The sequence below is a fragment of the Ochlerotatus camptorhynchus genome, unplaced genomic scaffold, assembly GCF_037179485.1.
Source record: "Ochlerotatus camptorhynchus isolate MF236.1 unplaced genomic scaffold, CSIRO-AGI_Acam_v1.1 ptg000175l, whole genome shotgun sequence".
NCBI classification, from domain to species: Eukaryota; Metazoa; Arthropoda; class Insecta; order Diptera; family Culicidae; genus Ochlerotatus; species Ochlerotatus camptorhynchus.
Genome location: NW_027040665.1, coordinates 289121 through 310125, shown reverse-complemented (window position 1 = coordinate 310125; position 21005 = coordinate 289121). Strand labels below are relative to the sequence as shown.

General features: G+C 37.5%; 1 protein-coding gene across 4 annotated transcripts in view; it reads left to right on the top strand.

Moving 5' to 3' along the window:
• The window catches only part of Dys (Dystrophin), an 83365-nt gene that overhangs the window by 53369 nt on the left and 8991 nt on the right, over window positions 1-21005 (top strand). For 2 of the 4 annotated variants that reach the window (XM_065222542.1, XM_065222541.1), the window contains exon 10: window positions 18485-18706. The exons of 1 other annotated variant lie outside the window; for it this stretch is intronic. In XM_065222542.1, the coding sequence (XP_065078614.1) occupies window positions 18485-18706 (222 nt within the window). Of the gene's footprint in view, window positions 1-18484; window positions 18707-19842; window positions 19907-21005 lie in introns of all 4 variants that reach the window. One more of the 4 variants, XR_010517650.1, reaches the window with a different exon arrangement.

Here is a 21005-nt window from a genome sequence, read left to right as displayed (position 1 = left end):
GCGCTATGGCGGCAGTAAATTTTTATCCAAATCGATTTCCAAGCAGATTACTATAAGAATCTGAAGGATCGAAGAGGAATTTTCCAAATCGATATCCAAGCAGGATTACCTCGGGTAGGGTCCAAACAAGGATCGAAGAGGAACAAGGTAGAAAATTTTTTACAGGTTGAGCACTGAAAAGTGCTGTTTTTAATTTGTTGTAGCTTTAGGTAGTAGTAACACTTCCTTCAGCAAAAAGCAAATAGATCCGCACGGCAAGAGAGCACGATGCGGACTGGCGAATGAATTGTTATTTCTCCAGCATGCGGTGTACGGTTGCAGAAATTTATACCAATCATGTAAAAAAAAGTGTCTTTGCAATAGGCATCAATTTTTTCCCGGAATATTCCCGATATTTTAAACGCTGCTTAAAAGATAAGGATTTGCGAATCCTTGTCGACAAACGTTACCTGTTGTGCTAGTACCTGCTCCTCCTGATCTTGGTTGATGAACTCTAACTACAAATTTTTCATTAAGCTGCGCCGTTACTTTTTTTTTCTTTGCAAATACTGTTCTTTATATGGCTGTAAAACTTGCCATTGCTTTGTATCCATACGATACGAAATATGCAGCATACATTCAAAGAAGCGAATCCATGCATGAAGTGGAGATATACCATAGACTAGGGTATCTACTTTGTATAGAAATCCTTCTTCTTATTTGTCTTTGTTGTTCATTACGTTTGGAGTTGCCCCACAAATAGGACAGTTCTGCATTGATGAACTACCACAAATATATGTTAACACCTTACCGTCAATCATACTTAGTGCAAATTTAAAATCAACTTAGATTGTGTTTTTGATCAAATTTCACTGGTATTAGTTCTTGCATTGCTTTCTCCACGTCTTATTTTGTAGCAAGAATTATCTCTTTACTCTCTTTCACGAATTGCAGGATCAATGTTTTGAGGCATGCGGTTAAACCACATAATTTGGTTCGGAATATTCACTATATATAACCGTATTGGAGAGAGTGTTGATGAGAATACATCAGAATCATCTTGACATTCGTCTGGCAGTTTTTGATGATACTGGGAAGTTGGAGGCGAACCAGCCCAAGGCTGAAAGCCTCCATAATAAAGATAAATAATAATAATGATACTGGGAATAACCGGTTGAACCATCCATGTTCCAACTATTCAATAGAATCAATTCTGCATATTCCAGGTTATTTGATGTCATAAACTCGTCGAGTTCCATCTCAATAACTTTGATGATTCGTTGGACTGTATGTTCCAACAGAGCCTGTAGTTTCACCTTTATTTTGGACGCAGTTTCCTCATTGGATTGAATTGGAGTGGAGGGGCACATACTTTTTTAAATGTCCCGATCAGGCATGGAAAATCATTTGCATTCATTTCGTACATTCATTTGCATTCATTTGCCTCTAACTTTTTTCATCAACAGAATTCCGTAAAATTATGTATGAAACTTTTGTAGGTTGTACTACAACTTTTGTAAATAACTCAAAACTGTATCTCTTATGCATGATGAACTAGAGCGGGCAGATCATGTTATTGTTTTTCGGTGAATGTAATTTACATTCACTCAAAAACAATGGTGGGTGCAGTTTGCTCTGGTTCATCATACATAAGAGATACAGATTTGAATCGTTGACAAAAGTTGTAGCTAATTATAAAACCTACAAAAGCTTCATACATTACTTTACGGAATTCGAAATTCAGGCTAGCTCTTCCCCCTTGGAAAGATTTAATACAATATAGTTAATCAAGTTATACAATTCAAAATCCTGTCATATTTCAAATCAAACCACTCAGAACGTAATACATATTACATTTAGTTAGTATTCAAAGTCATTGTCAATTCTTGTTTTTCTTAGCCTCTTAGAACGCCTTAGATCCTGTTCCCTTGAAACTTAATTTTCACTCGTCGAATTTTCGACATCGATTTTCCGTTTTCTTCCTCGCTTAAGCTCAGCCTCGGAAAAGCCCTTAAATTCCTCACTATTGGCTCTCCGTTCCGGTTGCAGCTGTTACTGGTCCCACCTAATGATCGGGTTTTGGAACTGGTTCTGCTCCTTATTCAAGCGAAATTGCCCTCGATGGGCCATGGTTTCCACGCCACTTCCAATTCGAATCTGGAATGTGTTACGGGAAAACTTTTTAATAAAAACTGCCTTAAGCCATCTAGCTGTAGAATGATGATTATGGTTTTTATACCATAATTCGTCCCCCTCTATCAGGTTTTCGAAAGGGTCTGAATTTTCCGGGATAAATCCCTTGTCCTTCGAATTTTTCATAGTTTCTGAACTAAGATATTGTTTGTATTGTGTTTTAGGGTTATACAAATCTACGATCGTTTTTGGTTTATATGAAAAAATCATTTGCGATGGAAAGTCCCCATCGATAGTCAAACAGTTGTTTCTATAGTTAATTAAAAATAAATTGATCTGGTCCTCCAAATCTATATAAGAAAACTCTGGGTCCAGCAATAATTTCTTCAACACATCTTTTACGGTTCTCACCAACCTTTCGGCTTGCCCGTTACTGGCGGACTTTTGAGAATATTAATTCCCTGTTGCTTTAAAAAGTTACCAAACGTAAAAGAATTAAATGGAGGACCACCGTCAGAAACCAATACCTCAGGCAATCCAAATCTAGCGAATAAAGCCACCAATTTTTTCAAAACCTTTCCACAATCTGTTCCTTGTTTCATCCATTCAACTTTTTTTTTTTTTATTTTTATATCTTTATTAAGGAGACTTTCAGCCGTTGGCTGGCTCGTCTCCGATCCATTCAACTTCCAACCACTTAGAAAAACTATCGACAATCAATAAAAATGTGCGATGGTTAAAGTAAAAGAAGTCAATGTGAATCCAGCTGAAAGGTCTTGTTGTAGGTATCCATTTATATTCAGTTTTTGTTTTTGGAACAATTGCCATGCTATTACACGCATCACAGATTGCCACATATTTTCAATATCCGAATTAATTCCAAATCAATAAACACTTTGCCTTGCTAAACGCTTCATTTTTACCATACCTGCATGGTTGGCATGCAAAAGATTCAATATCTGTTGTTTCATTGATAACGGTATTACAACTCTATTCTGATATAATAGACATTCATCTACCAGTTCTAAATCATGTTCATTAGCAAAAACATCTATAAACGGTGTATTCAACTTTGCAGGCCAGCCTTTTTGCATGAATGATATAACTGATTGCAGAAAATCCTCATTTTTGGTTTTAATTGCTACCACCTTGTAGTCAATAGGGAATTCACCGTTGAAATTAATGCCATTGATCATTTCTCTGCCGTATTCATCTGGGACTGCCCGATCCAAAGGAAAGCGTGAGCAGAAGTCAGCATTTCCCATTCGCTCTGATGGTCTGTATTGCATTTCAAATTAATAAATTGACAGCTCAAGCACAAATCGCTGTAATCTAGTAACGAAAATAGAATGTTTGCCCTCTCTAACGAAAATTCCCACTAATGGTTTATGATCCGTGTAAATAAAAAACTTCTTCCCATATAGAAATTTATGGAATTTCTTTACCGTGCATACTAAAGAAAGTGCTTCCAAGTGAAGAATCGGGTAGTTTTTTTTGTGCTGTGTTAAGTGAGAACGATGTGAAATAAATTGGCTTTTCAACTCCTTCAATTAATTGAGCCATCACTCCTCCTAGACCATAGCCTGACGCATCAGAAACAATAACAATAGGCTTGTGTGGGTCATAAAACTCCAGGAACTGCGTGTTTATCAATGACTTTTTACCTTCCTCGAATGCTCTATTGCAATGTTCATCCTAAACAAACTTAACGTCACTTTTCAATAAATTATACAGATAATACAGTTTTGATGATAATCGTGGAATAAATTTATGATAGTAATTGATTAATCCCAAAAATGATTTCAATTCCGTTACATTTCGTGGTGCATTTCCCTGTTCTATTGTAGAAATTTTGTGGTAATCTATTGTATGTATAAAGTCCTTTAATTGTCTGATAAAGACAGCTGTGTTTATGCACCCTCAAGGTCCAAAGAGCAAAAATATTTGCAATTTGCCAAACCAGCAAAAACATCTTGAACTGTAGGCAATGGGTATGTATTTGGTATGATAAATTTATTTAAGGACACTTTACAATCTATAACTAATCTGATTTCTTTAATTTTTTTATGACCCTGATAATAGGTGACGCCCATTCACTAGTTTTGATTGGTGTTAAAACCTTTTCATTGTCCAATTTTCGTAAATAATCTAGCACTTTATCCCTAAGGCGATAGGGAACGTCGTACGCTTTTTTAAAAATAGGAATCTCTGATTTTAGAACTAGATCCGCTTCAAATCCTTGTATAGGATGAGAGAAATTCTTTAAAAATACATCCTTATATTTACTCCTAATTTCTTCAATCGTTTCTTGATTCGTCACAATATTAGTGGAATTAGAATTAACAAAAAAAAACCTCCAATCAGGGAAAAACGCGTCGAGCCATGGCCTTCCCAAAAGAGGGATGAAGTTATTCTAACAATTAATCACTTAAAGTTTTGAATTTTTGACGATGCCCTTAAATGTGACTAATACGTTAGTTTCTCCCTCAATAACCAGGTTTGAACCGTTAACAACAATCAGTTTCTTTTGACTCCTTGTCAATTTTTTTTTAAATAATTAAAATATTGTTTCTTCCCCATCACCGTCAAGGATGAACCACAATCCACTTCCATATCGAAAAGAATATTATCAATTTGTACATTTACTAAACAAGGTTCACTAATTTTACCAATAGAAGAAATATGCATGCATTCGAAAACATTTGTCTCACCCTCTACTTCATGCTCGCTATCCGAATCGGTTCGCATCCTGTTGACAAGATTGCTCAAATAGTCTTCCTGATTGGGACCCGAAGTGTTGGAATTTACCATGTTCACTGCATCGCGCTGCATATTTTTGAGCTTGAAACACTTCCGCTTAATGTGTCCTTTTATTCCGCAAAAATCACATGTCATCTGTGAATAATCCGGACGGTTCCACGGGCGACCTCCTTCATCGCTGGTCTGTCCTCGGTTTTGCAACTGCCTACTGTTTTCCTGCCTGCTCCGCCATTGTCTGTTCCGCCATTGCTCCTTCTGGTACGGTAAGTACCCCAACCTACTCTTCACTGAATTCCTTCCATGCTCAACTCCGCCATTATTGTTTGCTCTAGCCATCTCAAAAGTAGCCGCTAAACTTTACAACCTAGATCCAGGAGTACCCATCGCTTTCATCGAAGCAATTTGTTCCAAACCAATTTTGCAATCCATATTTTTGGCGTTGTTTCTAGTAATTTCCCAAGTAGCTACCAATTTTTCAGCACATCCTAAAGTGAGCTTTTCTTCGTTTAAAAGTCTTTGCTGAAGGGCTTTGTCACGAATCCCAGCCACAATTCGATCCCTGATCGCCATTTCTTTGAAATTTTCAAAATTACAAAATTCAGCCTGAAGCTTAACAGACAGCACGAAATCCTCCAAAGACTCATCCGGCTGCTGTACCCTCACATTGAATTTAAGACGTTGCACTTATATCAGACTCCGTCTTGTCCAACCTTGCCGTCAATTTATTAACCATTTCAACCTGGGCCAAATCAGTATTGGGATACAATAATTTGAGTTCCCTGAAAATAAACGGACCACTTAGGGTAATGAAGTGATCCCGTTTTGCTTCATCAGTAACTTTATTCATATTGAAAAAGAATCGTAATCTATCAACCCAATCACTGAATGAACTACCCTTACGATAAGGTTCCAAGGTAGTTGTGATGTTGGACTGAGCCATGTTCAAATAAAATCAATAGTTAACCATTTGAAACGTGCAAATTGTAATGCTTATTGGTTCCCAACTAGTAATAATCGTGTGCAGACTCACGAGAAATAAGCTTCAGCTTTTGCCGACAATAGGGGATTGTTCTAGTTGTGGCAATGCCCTTTGGCAACCTCACAAAACGTCAGTGGACGAAAATTGTTGTCCTTTTTCCAATGTAGAGAGGCAGAAATGGAGTCTATCAATGCAGAAAATGGCACTTTTCCCACAATGGCTATTGAAATCTAAGGAATAGAAGAAAAACTCTCTTAATAAAAGAATAGAATATACTCTTTTGTTTTTCCACTCTTTCTTTTCTCTTTCCTAAGCTATTATTTTGCTGAAAGACAAACAATGAAACAAAAAAATAATCGCCTAGCGTCCAAAATGGCACCTCTAAAAGCAAAAAAAACTGCTTTCCGTTTCAATCTCGTAGCCGGCGCCGGTGGTGTAGTGGTAAGCGTGACTGCTTTCTAACACCCCAATGGGTCTGGGTTCAATCCCAACCGAGGTCGGTGGGATTTTTCTGAGGCATAAAAATCTCTGGTCACGTCTTCCTTCGGAAGGGAAGTAAAGCCGTTGGTCCCGGTCCATGTGTGTTGAATGGGTGTGATATCCTACGCAGGTGTGGAAGCTGCCTTCCTGCACATTCGATTGCCGTCAATGGATGGCAATCGATGTCCGTCGGTGATTTGCACTAGATTGCGGAACAGAGACCAACGTTAAATAAAGGAAAGAAGAAGTTTCAATCTCGTCAAAATGGAAACTACCATCAACCAATATCCACTTACAGCACTAAACAGCAATTTGACCTCGACTCGTCGAATTTAGTTCCAAAATACCACCGAGACCGTCGCATCTGTCAATTTCCGTCCCGACTGTGGTTTATCTTCTGCGCTTGGATTTTAGCAATCAAAACGAGAAGCCGCGAGTAATCTTGCATCCACTGCTAAGCGCTGTACGATGAGCTTGCGTTAATTTGTTTCCCACCGAAAAGTCAGTACGCAGCCAAGTTTTCACCGGTTCCGCTAAACCACGTAGCCGTCGTCAATACCACTTTATCACCCGTCGCCACTTTTATATATTCACTATCGAATTATGTTCAGGCAAATAGTACTGTGATTTTAAAGTATACTTGTATAAAAGAGTACTACACCCACAGACAAACAGACATAACACTCGCAAGTTGTTCATCGAACAAGCATTAAACGGTCAATTTAAAAGTATCGCATAGTCAATTCCCTTGCGTTTGACGTTTGCACACTACCGCCATATGTTCAGCGTACTACCCACCACAGTGTATTCAACAGATGGCGGTAATGTTTTAGCGACGATGTTTTACAGTGAGAAATATTCAATGTGTTATGTCTGTTTGTCTGTGCTACACCGTTTGGAGTTCAGTATGATAGTGACGTTTCACATTTTATTTCGCTTTCTTTGCATCTATCGAACGGTGACAGATCACCCGATCGGACTGATCAGACTCGAGTTCGCTTCGTTGTTTCCGTTAAACGTATTTCGCCCGCACGGTAATAGGTACGCGAATTCTTTCGATCGCACGGTTAATGCGGATACCATACCAGTATCATCAAAAACTGCCAGACGAATGTCAAGATGATTCTGATGTATTCTAATCAACACTCTCTCCAATACGGTTATATATAGTGAATAATCCGAACAAAATTATGTGGTTTAACCGCATGCCTCAAAACATTCATCCTGCAATTCGTGAAAGAGAGTAAAGAGATAATTCTTGCTACAAAATAAGACGTGGAAAAAAAAATACAAGAACTAATACCAGTGAAATTTGATCTATTAAACGGAAACACAATCTTAGTTGATTTTAAATTTGCACTAAGTGCATCAATGCAGAACGGTCCTATTTGTGGGGCAACTCCAAACGTAATGAACAACAAAGACAAATAAGAAGAAGGATTTCTATACAAAGTAGATACCCTAGTCTATGGTATATCTCCACTTCATGCATGGATTCGCTTCTTTGAATGTATGCTGCATATTTCGTATCGTGTGGATATAAAGCAATGGAAAGTTTTACAGCCATATAAAGAACAGTATTTGCAAAGAAAAAAAAACAAGTAACGGCGCAGCTTAATGAAAAATTTGGAGTTAGAGTTCATCAACCAAGATCGGGAGGAGCAGGTACTAGCACAACAGGTAACGTTTGTCGACAAGGATTCGCAAATCCTTATCTTTTAGGCAGCGTTTAAAATATCGGAAATATTCTGGGAAAAATTGATGCCTATTGCAAAGACACATACCGACTATATCTTTTTTTACATGATTGGTATAAATTCCTGCAACCGTACACCGCATGCTGGAGAAATAACAATTCATTCGCCAGCTCCTCTTGGAATATTAGCAGAAGAAGCAGCAGAAAGTCAGCATAAACATCTGAAAAAATATCGAACTCACCATGCTAGAAAACGATCCAGAGTCGAAAATTTACATGATGTCTTCATTCGGGCAATGAATGAATCAGATCCATTCATAAGTACCATTTGGTTGGAGAAAAGAAGACAATCAAAAAAGCATTGAGCTATATTGTTAAAAGTTTTATATTATTCGAAAATTCTGAAAACTGCTCAATAGTCTGTGATGATAACTGCAATGCATTGGAAATTTTTTTGAATCTGTTGACGAAGTTGAAGAAGAGTTAGCTAGTGATAAATCAGTACCTTAAAATAAAAAAAATATACAATACCGAGAAAACAATAAAAAAAGGTTTAAATAAAATGTATACATTTTCTCCCAGTTATTATTTTTATTTATATTCACTATTCACGTGTCCGGGGTGAGATTTTAACTCGTAACTTTGGCGTAAAAGGTACGGATGTTAACCACTACGCCAGAGTCGTTCCCGCAAAATTTAATTTTAAATCCCCCATTTTTCACTCATTCTGTTACCTATCTTATAACTGAAATAAACTAGGAAGAATGAATATAACCATTCATTTAAATGGAAGCTTCAATGGAAATTCACAAAATGTTGTGCATAAGTAAATGTTACAGAAAAAAATTGAAAATATTATCATTAAAGATCAACTAAGCCCTTATCACAAATTGTTCGTGAATCATCAAAATTTGTTCGTTGTCGCTCAGTTAGTAATTACAACCATTCAACATCTTACATTGAAGCAAAAATGAAGAAAATAATTTTGTCCGCCTGCTTGTATGGAAATTTCCCATAGTGCATTGGTTTAAGCGCTTCCGTAAGCCGCCATGCATTTAAAACGCGGCGACTTTTCCGCCGCGGCAGCGCGCCAGTTTGGGGGAACCTTTAAACAGTTATTTTTGACAGTTCAGAGAATCTGCAATTTACAGCCCAGTGGCAGGCGCGTAGGCAACATGTTATACCGTGACAGCGGGCCCAGCACAGCAAAATGAATGATTTGAGCCCAGGACATTCTGCCTACTGTCAAACGCTGCTGTTGTTATAGGCCTTGTCACTGGCCTGGCGATTTACGAAGTTTTCGGTTAAATTAAAAACAACTGGGTTGATTACTGAAAACTCAGCTGTTTGAGAACCCGGTAAAATTTTAGCGTATTCGGTAATCTAATCTCTGTGTGTACGATGTATCCCGGGCTACTATCAAGACCAGAAGGTCCCGAAGAAACGTGCTCAACTTTTTGGCTCAGTACTGGTACTATCTTCGGTCCCAAGCTAATCGATGCACCTCACAAAACATAGGAAAATCCACGAACCACCCATTTTATCTGTCAAACTTCCATAGCAAATAAAACAAACATAGTGTAGTACTAGAATTTTGACTGCAATGGGGTACGCTTATAGATGTACTTGGGACCAATAGGCTACCCGAAAAAATATAATAAAACAACGAAATAACAATGATTTTTAGAGTTGAATTTCGAGTACATTAAAATTTATTGTTAAATTATTGTATAGGAGAAAAATTAATTTTGATTTTTCACGATTCAATGCTCAAACAATGAAAATTAGTGTGTTGATATAAAATTTGTCCGAGAAAATACACCTTTTTTTATTGTTAAGATGCTTAACAACCCCCCTTTTATACTGTAATTTTTCAAATATCATGCTTTTCATCGTTGTGAACCATGAATTTCGTTGTGATTTAATGGTAATGGACAAAAATTTCCAATGTTTGACAGTAAATAATGGTTACAATGACAATGAAAATCATTGTATTTTTATTGGATTTTTTTACGGGTAGTCAAGTAGTGAGCCAATTTTTAATCATTAGTTTCCACCGGTTGCTACTATTGTAAAAACTCGTAACTGATAGATCTTGGGCGGAATGCTTCGGAATGTTTAGAGAAACAAGGCGCACGCTCGATCCAGTTTGGGATACATTATTTACTGCTTTCGAAAACGTAATTTCATTTCAATAGCTTGTTTAAACAATCGTCACGTCGGTCACAGCTTGTTATGATAGCCTGAGCAATGCGTAAAGAGCAAATTGAAACATTGAACGGCGCGTGAAAAAGGAACTTAATGAAGGCCTAAGTACTTTTTCGTAGCTTTTAGTTTTTGTATTTGAAAGATTATCGGTTGCAGTGACTTGCTTAATGAGCAGAAAAACATGGTCCCAGGTCTTTTCATATTAAAGAGATTTATGGTAAAATCACTTGTTTATCGTGTATTTTTGTGAAACTTCGTCGTGGTCTGTGCTGGGTTTGATTGGTTGCAACAACTCGAATAAAGGTATGATGTTATATGAGGGGCTCGACGACCTTAGAGCGACCGTTTTTGCCTACTGAGCAGAACATCATTAGTTTAATCTCAGGCCCATCCCCGTACAAAATTGGTGAATCGTTTTATTTGTTAATACGACTACATGGTAATAATAGCAACTCGATTTGCCTAGTGGCAAAATTTGTGCTTACTAGTTTTTACACATTGAGGATGATTGCATCGACTATTGGTTTTTGTGGGTAATAACAGATGATCTGGCAATAACCGAGTAGCATCCGTGGGCGGTCATTCATGCTCATCATGGTCATGCTCATGCTCAATTTTAAAATCTAGTTTTGGAACGTTCGCCTCTAGGTGGAGATCGGTAATTCTGGTATCGAGTGGACGATCAAGGACCATTCTTAGCACTCTATTCTGAAGGACCTGGATTTTGTTCCTATAAGTCTGTGCACATGATTCCCACGCCGAAGCTGTGTTGAGAATCGCAGGTGCTTGTTTTTAGACAACCAGTTCGTTCACCCTTGAGAGCCGGGATATACGGCAAATCAGCGGGTACAGACACCTAACGAACCATGATTACAGTAGATGGAGCCAGTTTTAGCTTGGGCGATTGTCGATAGAGGAACATGATTGTTTGAATTTAAGAGGCATTGATTTTGATTTTCCACGTGTTGGCATTATCAGCAAAGGTGTCAAGGCATCGTTGAAGTTTGTTTGTTATTTCGCGAGACATCCTTATTTTTACGGCTTTTGCGGTATCATCTGCGAACAGGAAAAACATGCAACCGTCTCCGAGGGGAGAAATATCGGAATTATAGATGCTGTAAAGCAAACGGCTCAACAGACTTGTTTGTGGAACACCCAACCGGCCGCACTCGTGTTTATTTCAGTTACCATGGGGACGTAATTTGCGAAAGTTTTTCTTCCGACTGTTTCATCTTAGTATTCTTCTTTGGAAACCTGCTGATATGGAAAACGTGTCTGAAAGACAACCCTTCAACGATGCCTTAAACGACCTTTGCTGGAGGTAGTTACCGGTGATTTTAACCATATGTAATGGGAAGTTGATGTTACAAAAAAGTATACAAGTCCGTCATGCCAGACTTTGTCAAACGCCTTTTTAACGTCTAGCAAGGCCATGACTGTGTACTTCGATACAGCTTTGTTACTTCAGATGTTAAATATTTATCACCCGTACTAGCTGGTGATTGGTAGAGTGCCCCTTCCTGAAGCCGAACTGTTCCGGTAGGAGAATGTTGTTTTCCTCGACAAACTTTAGCAAACGATTGAGAATTAGTTTCTCGAACAATTTGCTCAGCGCTGAAAGGAAGCTGATTGGTCTGTAGCTAGGCAATGTTGGATCCTTACCAGGTTTGCGGATTGGTATAATTTTTGCTACCTTTCAGATGCCTGGAAAGTAGTGCAGTTCCAAGCAACTGTTGAAGATGGCTGTCAAAAGAGACTGCAATTTCTCTTCAAGTTAAATATGCCGTCAACCCCGGGATCTTCCATTTTCTTCAGCGCTGAGAAAATCTGGTGGGCTGTAATATTATCGGCCGGAGGCACGACATCTAGGTTTTGAACGCATTGCGCAACCTTCAAGCGGACTTTGGATAGTCGATTTGCTTTCTCCTCTGGGATATAATTAGAGCCGATCGTCATCCTTAATAAAAATAACCATAAAAGAGAGCTTAACGACGTGTATCACCCAAACCATTTATGGGATAGTTTACCCATCCTGGATACAGTTCGTTTATGGTATTTGTTTATTAAGGATCATATTCGTCTCTGAGGTGGAACGGGTTTGGGATGAGTTTTCAAGACCTTGGCTACCTTCCAGTATGGTCTAGAGCGCTCGTCGTTATTTTGGACAACACGCCCCAAACTATCATTTTGGAGTGAGTCCATTTTGGAAGCAATCTGCCTGTTCGGCCATTTATCGTTTTTTGTACAGATCTCCAGTCCTCTGAAACTGGCGTCTACGAACATTTCTCAAGCTAATCAGCTAATCAATAGCAACAAACTTACCCCTCACAGGAACTTGTTGAACACATGCCTCGTCAGCCGCGGATATGGCCTATTGGAGTCCTTCCAACGCCCGGTCGATATCATCTACGGTGTCAAGCGGCGCATCTTCGTCGATGCCTCTGTCAACCACACGTCCATATTGCACCCATTTGACATAATGGTAGTCTTTGCGCAGGCTTGGAGCAGGAGCCACGTTGATGCCGACTTCAGCCACCACCGGTTGGTGGTTGGAGCTGAGATCGTTGTGCATCTCCGACTTGAATAGTTCGATATTCGACAGGGAAAAATCCAGGGTGGAGGGATTACCCGCCGGAGAGATGAAAGTTGGTTCGTTCAGAAACTACACAGTGTACAGTCCATGTTCGGACGCACATCTTTTTGACTGTAGATTTGAAGACATACTTCAAATCTCCGCGTACTTGATGATAAACTTACAGTGTACTTGGATCTTCTCGGGCTTATTGCGGCACTAACGAAAAACACTGGTCATGTTGACGAAAATTTCCATCAGTTTATCCGTGAGAACAGATCGCACTGATGGTTGTCTCCAGAATCCAGTGGGGGTGGGGTGGGAATTATTGTCCAGCACATTCACCGGAAGCTTCTTGATAGGGGGAATGCACCCGCGAATTAGCTTGCCTTTGCTGAGGAGCACGTAGAGGGAGAAAATCCTCCGTCGTGAATGCCGAGGTTTTGTCCTCATTGCGTCCTGGTTGATTGTTGGTTGCCACCTGATTTCGGATGCATTAATGAATTCGAAAGGAATTAAAACAAACACCAGCGGATCGGAACCTTTCAATCTTTTCGGAAGGTTACATGGAGCTCAGTTTGTTGCACTGAAAATTGTAATGAGATTTACCGCATTTACCGGTATCAGAGGTTGCTCCCAACGGCTGCGGGTCGATGAATCCAAGGCTGTCCAGCAGATTAGCATACAATTAGCATAAAACGCGATTAATAAGATGAAAGTGGAAAACTCGTCCAACCCAACTTTCTTAGAGCAAACAACAAGAACTGCTTTTGAACTGATTAAATGTGGTTTCCATGTGTATGTGTATATGGAGCCCACACACGAGGAAGTTCCAACTGTTGGTCTTGACCTTCCCCAACTCGTTTATGTTGCGCAGTCCTACATGGGATGTTTCCCCTATATCATAATGCATGCTGTATTCTAAACATAACACATTTGCTCTTGCGCTATTCGTGTCATAATCCAACCCCTATGTGACGCGCTATGCTTAATGCATACGCGTCTCTAACTTTTGGTTTTAATCTGTTAAAATAAGGGAAGAGAAAATAACCCAACAGTTACCATATTGCAACATTTGCCACACATGCAAGCTTCAGTAATTGTTTTCAACTTGAAATAATATCAATTCATCGAAAGGATGCATCACCATCCACGACAATCTTACGCTGCAATACTGCCCGGTTGGATGGAAGTGGATAACGGAAGAAGGAAATATTACGCAAACAACTCCTCGCTTCGTTGTTGCAAAGATCTGCTTTACACTTCATTTAGAACATTTGTGCACGATACAAAACAAGACTGCACAACGAAGAGCTCTTTGATTGCATGAACATTTTTCACGCAGCCAGTAAGAGCATTTATTTTGCATGGATGCCAAAAAAAAACTTTTTGTTCCTTTATCTACACTATTAATGAGTTCAATTTCATCCATTTTGAAGTAAAGTGGGTTAACCCATTTAATGGGTAAAAAATTACCCATTAATGGGTTTATTTTTTATAAATAAGTTAACTTACTCTACTTCAAAATGGGTGAAATTGTACACATTAATGGGTACTTTCCAGTTACAGTGTATGGAATCTATATAGTATCTATAGAAATGACGTTTAACTTCGATTTAAGTGCCCACGGGAGCCCAACTAAAACGTAGCCTATGGCTAAAAATCTCTATAATAAAGGAAAAAAAAAATAAAGATAGCCTATAACGAGCAAAATTCGACAATTAACGCGGGCTCGTCATCTGCGACCAACAATGTTCCCATTCATGTTGACTCATTATTAATGGGCCGTATAAATAAAAAGAGTTGGCTTTACTTTTCCATGCTTTTCTTACGGGAAAAGTAAAGTAAACGCTTTTATTCATACGACCTAATAGCAGAGCCCTTATATTTGAAATTTACGTTGGCTGTCAAAATGAAATTTCACATTCATCTAGTGATGTTCCAATTTTATTAGTATAATTATCGAATTTCGACTATAAAGGTATCAATGAAGGTGGGCGTTGGCCAAATTTTGATTTTTGAGGTATAATTCTAAATAGGACCTAGGTTATGTAACACTCTAGTAGCCTCAAGTCTGTTCTCTGTCACAATATTTCATTGTGATTAATCAACACTCAATGGGTAAAGTATATAATTTTGGGTGAATTTGAAAGAAAGCAGACCCCCTTCACTCTTTGGAATTTAAAGAGACAGATAACAGCGCCAAACGGTTTGTGACGAGACAACGTTGAAATGCAGCGTTGGAAGAAAACACTCACACCAACATCTAAACATGAGATATCTTTGGCTGTACTGTCCGCTCAGTTGTGTGGGTTCGTACATGTTTAGATGTTGGTGTGAGTGTTTTCTTCTAACGCTGCAGTTCAACGTTGTCTCGTCACAAACCGTTTGGCGCTGTTATCTGTCTCTTTAAATTCCAAAGAGTGAAGGGGGTCTGCTATCTGGCAGAGTGTGTTCGTTTCTGGCTCACCGCGAACCACGACAGTTCTGGCCAGGAAACATACTCACTGTACAAGGGCGAGTGCGTATGTTGGATTATTCTGCAGTATCGTGTTGTGGGTCACTGTTACCTTTTTGTCATCAAAGCTTCATATTTTTTGTTCAATTAAGTAGTTAATAGACAACCTTAAGTTTGGGGGGGGGGAAGTATGTTTGTACAACGTCATATATATGTTTATTTACCTTAAACACTGTATCGATACTACAGTCTACAAAACCTCATACAAAACAATAAACAGTATCTCACATGCCTCCACCATGGCAGGACGACCGAACAATCGTTGTGATTTTATTTCTATTTCTTTTCGTATCAACACGACGTAGGGATTCCACCCGTGAGCGATGAATGACTTCTAGAAGATTCTACGTCCTACGGATAAACGTAGAAAACCCCCTTTCCTACGTTTATCCGTAGGACGAAGAAAATCTAATGGCGTTTCAATGCGTTAGGACGGAATTGAAACTCGTAGAACGAATTCAGAATCAAGAAGCAGTATTAGATTTTAAACAATATCTCAACAATTTGTGACTCTTTACCAAATTCAACGATACCTATGGAAACGTGAATAAATTAAGAAGTCATTCTTGTCCCCCATTCGCTAGGGGCGCTTCTTTTTTTATGAGAACAATGAGCGCTCTAATAGGATTTATAATGTAGCTAATGAAATAGCATTGGAACATACCTATTATTGATTTGTGCACGCTGAAATAATTGATATTATTGATCTTTTCTGATCGATAGAACGGAAATGGGCGATTACGACGAAGTAGCGCTCTACCGTATAGCGTCTAATTTAAACATTACTTCACATGATAATCAAGCAAACATGTTTAATAAACGCTAAATAATAAAAAAAATGATCGAATAAGCTCTGTTACAGCTCATGGAAGTCGAATAAAAGCTTCTCGACATACCTTAACCCACACCATGTTGTGGTTGAATAAATTCTCCAGATTTGTGTGAACAAAGCATGAACTTATTAAAAAAATTGTACAAGTATTATTAAGCATGCAGGTGATTGTTTGCTGGGCTACTTTAAGTTCTTGGTCGTAAGTAGAGAGTAAAAAAATTACCTTTAAAAATCACATCAAATCACAGCTTGGTAACAAATTCGTGTTAAAAAAGTTCAATAAAAATCAGCGTGATTTTACTTCGTGATCTTGAAAGATATTCAAGCCTTAGATATTTCGAAAAATGGTCTAGGAAAATGTACATCCGCTAGACATATTCTTACAAAACTAGAATTTGGAATATTCTTTGAAGCTCGGTAGCTTTAGTATTCGTCCAAATATTTCCAAGGCCAGATTTTTTTGAGTAATAAATTTTATGTGTGCTTCTGGATGGATTCTGTTTATGTGTGGTCACATAAAAAATCATGTGGAAATTCGTCAATAAAAATGTGTGGAATTGTATTAGTGTAGCATTTTTTGTCCGAGTATAGAATGGTAGAGATAGGTGAGACAACAACCAATTGAAGCGTTTGTTGTAATGCCATCTAGTGTCAATTTAAAAAAAAGTATAGATGTAATGATAGTACACGACTAGAAAATGGTTCCCAGCAACCAGTTCACTTTTCCTTACTTTTGATAGTTTGTCTCCTTTTCTCCTTCTAATGTTGCCAAAAACAATGAAAATTAATGAGATAAGATTTAATTTGTTCGTTTGTGGTTGTGTATGAAAAAAAACTGATTAAGGTTGTGTTGGTTCTGCCATGATTATTATATTTGGTGGGTTTGTTCCAGTTATGTCGCTTTCGTTATTGCGGTGTAGCACCGGTGTAGTGTAAACAGGAATTAGCGCGAGTCTTTGACAGCTTAACATCATTAGTTTTTAAACAAAGGTGCATCCTATATCAACACCCTAAATTATTTCGGTGTACGGCAGTGTACAACCGCAAAAACGAAAACGAAATAAATTTCGTATAATTTGAGTGCATCACATGAACTTAAGTTTACTTAAATTGATTTTAATTCAAATTGAAAAAAAAAAGGTTTTGGGCCTACGGGAGAAGAGGTAGTAAAATTATTTTCACTCCCGCGAGTTTTCCTCTCAATCAATAGAAAAAAAAAAAGATAAAACACAACATATTTCCTTCCTTTTAATTAGCTACGGGTGTGACAACGATGGCGAGTTCACTATGTTATATTTTCATTTTATTTCAGCAACCTTATCTTCCAGCAGATGATCCGGACAGCAATTTCAACATTAATAAAAAAAAACTACATATGCCAGCAACACTGACTGGGTGTATCCTATGGCTTACCTTCCCTACTAACATAATTCCTAAATTCCCGAGACATTTATGAGGGGTCGTAGAGTTCTCTGCATCTCTCTTAAGTAAATGTTGGACTAACATACCTTTCCTATCCCTACCAGTTGTAATGACGTGGCCAGGACAATCCTTAACTGTTGGAGCGGGATATGTCTTTCTCTGGGAGTTAGTAATTACTTCGTACTTACTATCTGTCCAGTAATAGATATCCGTCTTGCTCTTAATAGTTTTGAATTCGTACCACCTACGATATTGTGCAACTTGTTCGATGCTAATGCTAATGCTAAAATATTTCCAAGGCCAGATTTAAGAAAGAAAAAAAAAACAATCTATGTTAAAGATCATAAAACACTTCAGAAGTATTTAAATTTTTCTAGGACTGTGAATTTACGTTCTATATTTAAAAAATATGAAAAATTGGTCCGAAATCTTTAAAATTTATCCCGGCATATTACAATTTTTTTCGAGATCCATATTTTAAGTCGATTTTTTAATTTGTTTTTTTTTTTTACATCGCGTGTTCTTTGATAAGTTCTCCTACGGACGTTTTTCAGACGGATCAAAAGTTTTGCTTCTTTGCTATATTTTCTATATGTACTCTGCCGTCATCCGCATAACTGTCCCATGTGCTATGGAATAATTATGGGACTTAGTACATTTATGTGTATAATGGCAGAATCCTCTATAAGCTTGAAATATTAAATATGTTGCTAAGAGGCTAGCCGAGATGGCTGAAAGTTTCTAAAGGAAAAAAAAATGCAAAGACGTTGCTGTACATTTTAAAAGCTTCTGCACATTATTAAGAATCACTGTTCTACCTTTTCAAAATATCATTGAATTCGTCTTAAGCTTCATATTGTTATTCTCAATGGAATCTGTAATCAATCATCATTCATTTCAATTAGGTATAGAAAATGGTGCTTCGAGTATTGGAACGATATCTCCTGCTTACGGTTTAACTGGTCATTCTGGTATCGGCACTGGTGGTGGTATTAGTAACATTAATCAGCATACTAACCATTTATCCTTGAGGGGTATCAACAACGGTGTAACAGAGGACAATAGTTTCAGTTCTGTTGATACAAGGCCACCACCACCTCCTCATACGAGTTTGTTACACATGGCTGGTAATTATAATATTTTAATAGCTTGAAGTTTTATTTTTAACATTTCTAACATATTTAGTTTTATTTTTGTTGTTAAATGCAGTTGAATAAAATCGTTAAGAAGTCGTTTCTTCAAAAGGCGATTGCTTGTTGGGCTATTTTGCGTTCTTGGTCGTAAGTCGAGAGTAAAAAAATTACCTTTAAAAATCACATCAAATCACAGCTTGGTAGCACATTTGTGTTAAAAAAGTTCAATAAAAATCAGCGTGATTTTACTTCGTGATCTTGAAAGATGCCCAAGCCTTAGATATTTCGAAAAATGGTCTAGGAAAATTTACATGCGCAAGACATTTTTTTACAAGACTAGAATTTGGAATATTCCTTAAAGCTGGGTAGCTTTAGTATTCGTCCAAATACTTCCAAGGCCAGATTAAAAAAAAAACAATCTTTGTTCAAGATCATAAAACATTTCAGAAGTATTTAATTTTTTCTAGCTCTGTAAATTTACATTCTATATATAAAAAATATGAAAAATTGGTCCGAAATTTCTAAAATAATAATGATGATTAATAGTAAAATAAAAAGTTTAATACGCACGGATCTTAGGAGTAAGATTGCCCTTCAGAAATGAAAACAGTACAGTTACATATAAACAGACATAACACATTGAATATTTCTCACTGTAAAACATCGTCGCTAAAACATTACCGCCATCTTTTGAGCACACTGTGGTGCAACTGAGTCTAAAATTACGTATAATCAAGATACCGATAATCGAGTCCGACTTGTAGTAGGTATTTAATTTTTTGAACATTTACAAATTTTCATTATGCTTTTATAAATTAGAATCATTTCCCCTACCGATTTTTTGTCATAATATTATTACATAAATCCCAGTCTCGCAAACATTTGATTTGTGTGATTTGTGTTGACAAGCTTCGTTCGCAAGACGTTTACTGTCATTATAATCATAACTGTCCCATGTTCTATGCAATCTTCGTGGACTGTGGGACTCTTATGCGTATAACGGCAGGTTAAGGCTCTTAAAATGCTTCACTTACTATAATTGCTCATGAAATAATTCTCATCGTCAGGTTCGTACCCAACTAACACAACTTCATTCTATATATTTTGTGTGCTATCGTTGTAACTAACAGGAAGGATTTAAATTATTCGACGTGTAACGTATACTCGTTGGCTCATGGTTTTTAGTATTAAAGGGTAATTATTATCACACTTTATTTTCTAACTATGTGCTTACGCTACTTTTTTCTCATGCGATTCTAATATTCCACACATTTTGGATACAACAAAATATAATATAGCAAGTCAAATGGTAGTGTCAAACATACAATCACCAACTTTCCTTATCTCTATATTTATGTTCAAAGTGATTCAAGTGGCCTGACATTTGATCGAGTTAGGGACCATATAGAGTGAAGGAAAGCTGACTGTTGTATAGAATATAGTCAATATCACTTGTACGGTTTCATGGCTAAAATATAATACAAAGTTACAACTCCCTGAAAACCATATACAAAAATTTAAGCTCATTTAAGCTTTATTTTAAAAGTTATCAATGATGCCAATATGTGGGTATCTATTTGTTTTATTTGCATTAATATAATAAACTCACAAAAAAAAAATTATTCAAACAGAAGTTTAACAATATAATTTCACCTATATTTTTTTTCGTAAAGGGAGTCTTGAAACGTTATGTTATAACGTAAGGTCGCTATTCACCGCTCATAGTTCCTTTATCGCTCACTGCATATTAGGGTGTCCCACAATAGCATTCTGTCATGAAACCTGGACGCTCACCCTCCAAATTATAGCTTAGGGTGTTACAAAATAACTTTTGTATAACGGCAATTCTAGGAAATTTTGTTTCAGTGATGGCATAATCATTATCAAAATTATATTTTTTCACTCTCATACGCTCTCAATATACTTCCCAAGTAACAATTTTGGTTTTATGAGGGTTCTGTAGACCATGATTTAGACTTGTAGCATGCTTTAAAACCACTATAAAACTTGCACTGTTACTTGGGATGTGATATTGGAGCAAAATATCATGCTTGATATTGATTTTACAAGCTCCTTTGTTATTGCGAGACTATTTACAACGTGTAAAGTTCAAGCTGAGAGTTGAATCGCCTCAAAAATAACTTCGTTGCACCCCATTTTCTTACAAAGAGAAGACATAATAATGTTATCTCTTTTTTCTCATCACCGAAGGCAGGCACGAAGCGACTGCAACCTTCCATTATGGAAGTTTCGGTTGCGTCCGGGTATAAAGCAAACATCATGAAACTCAATC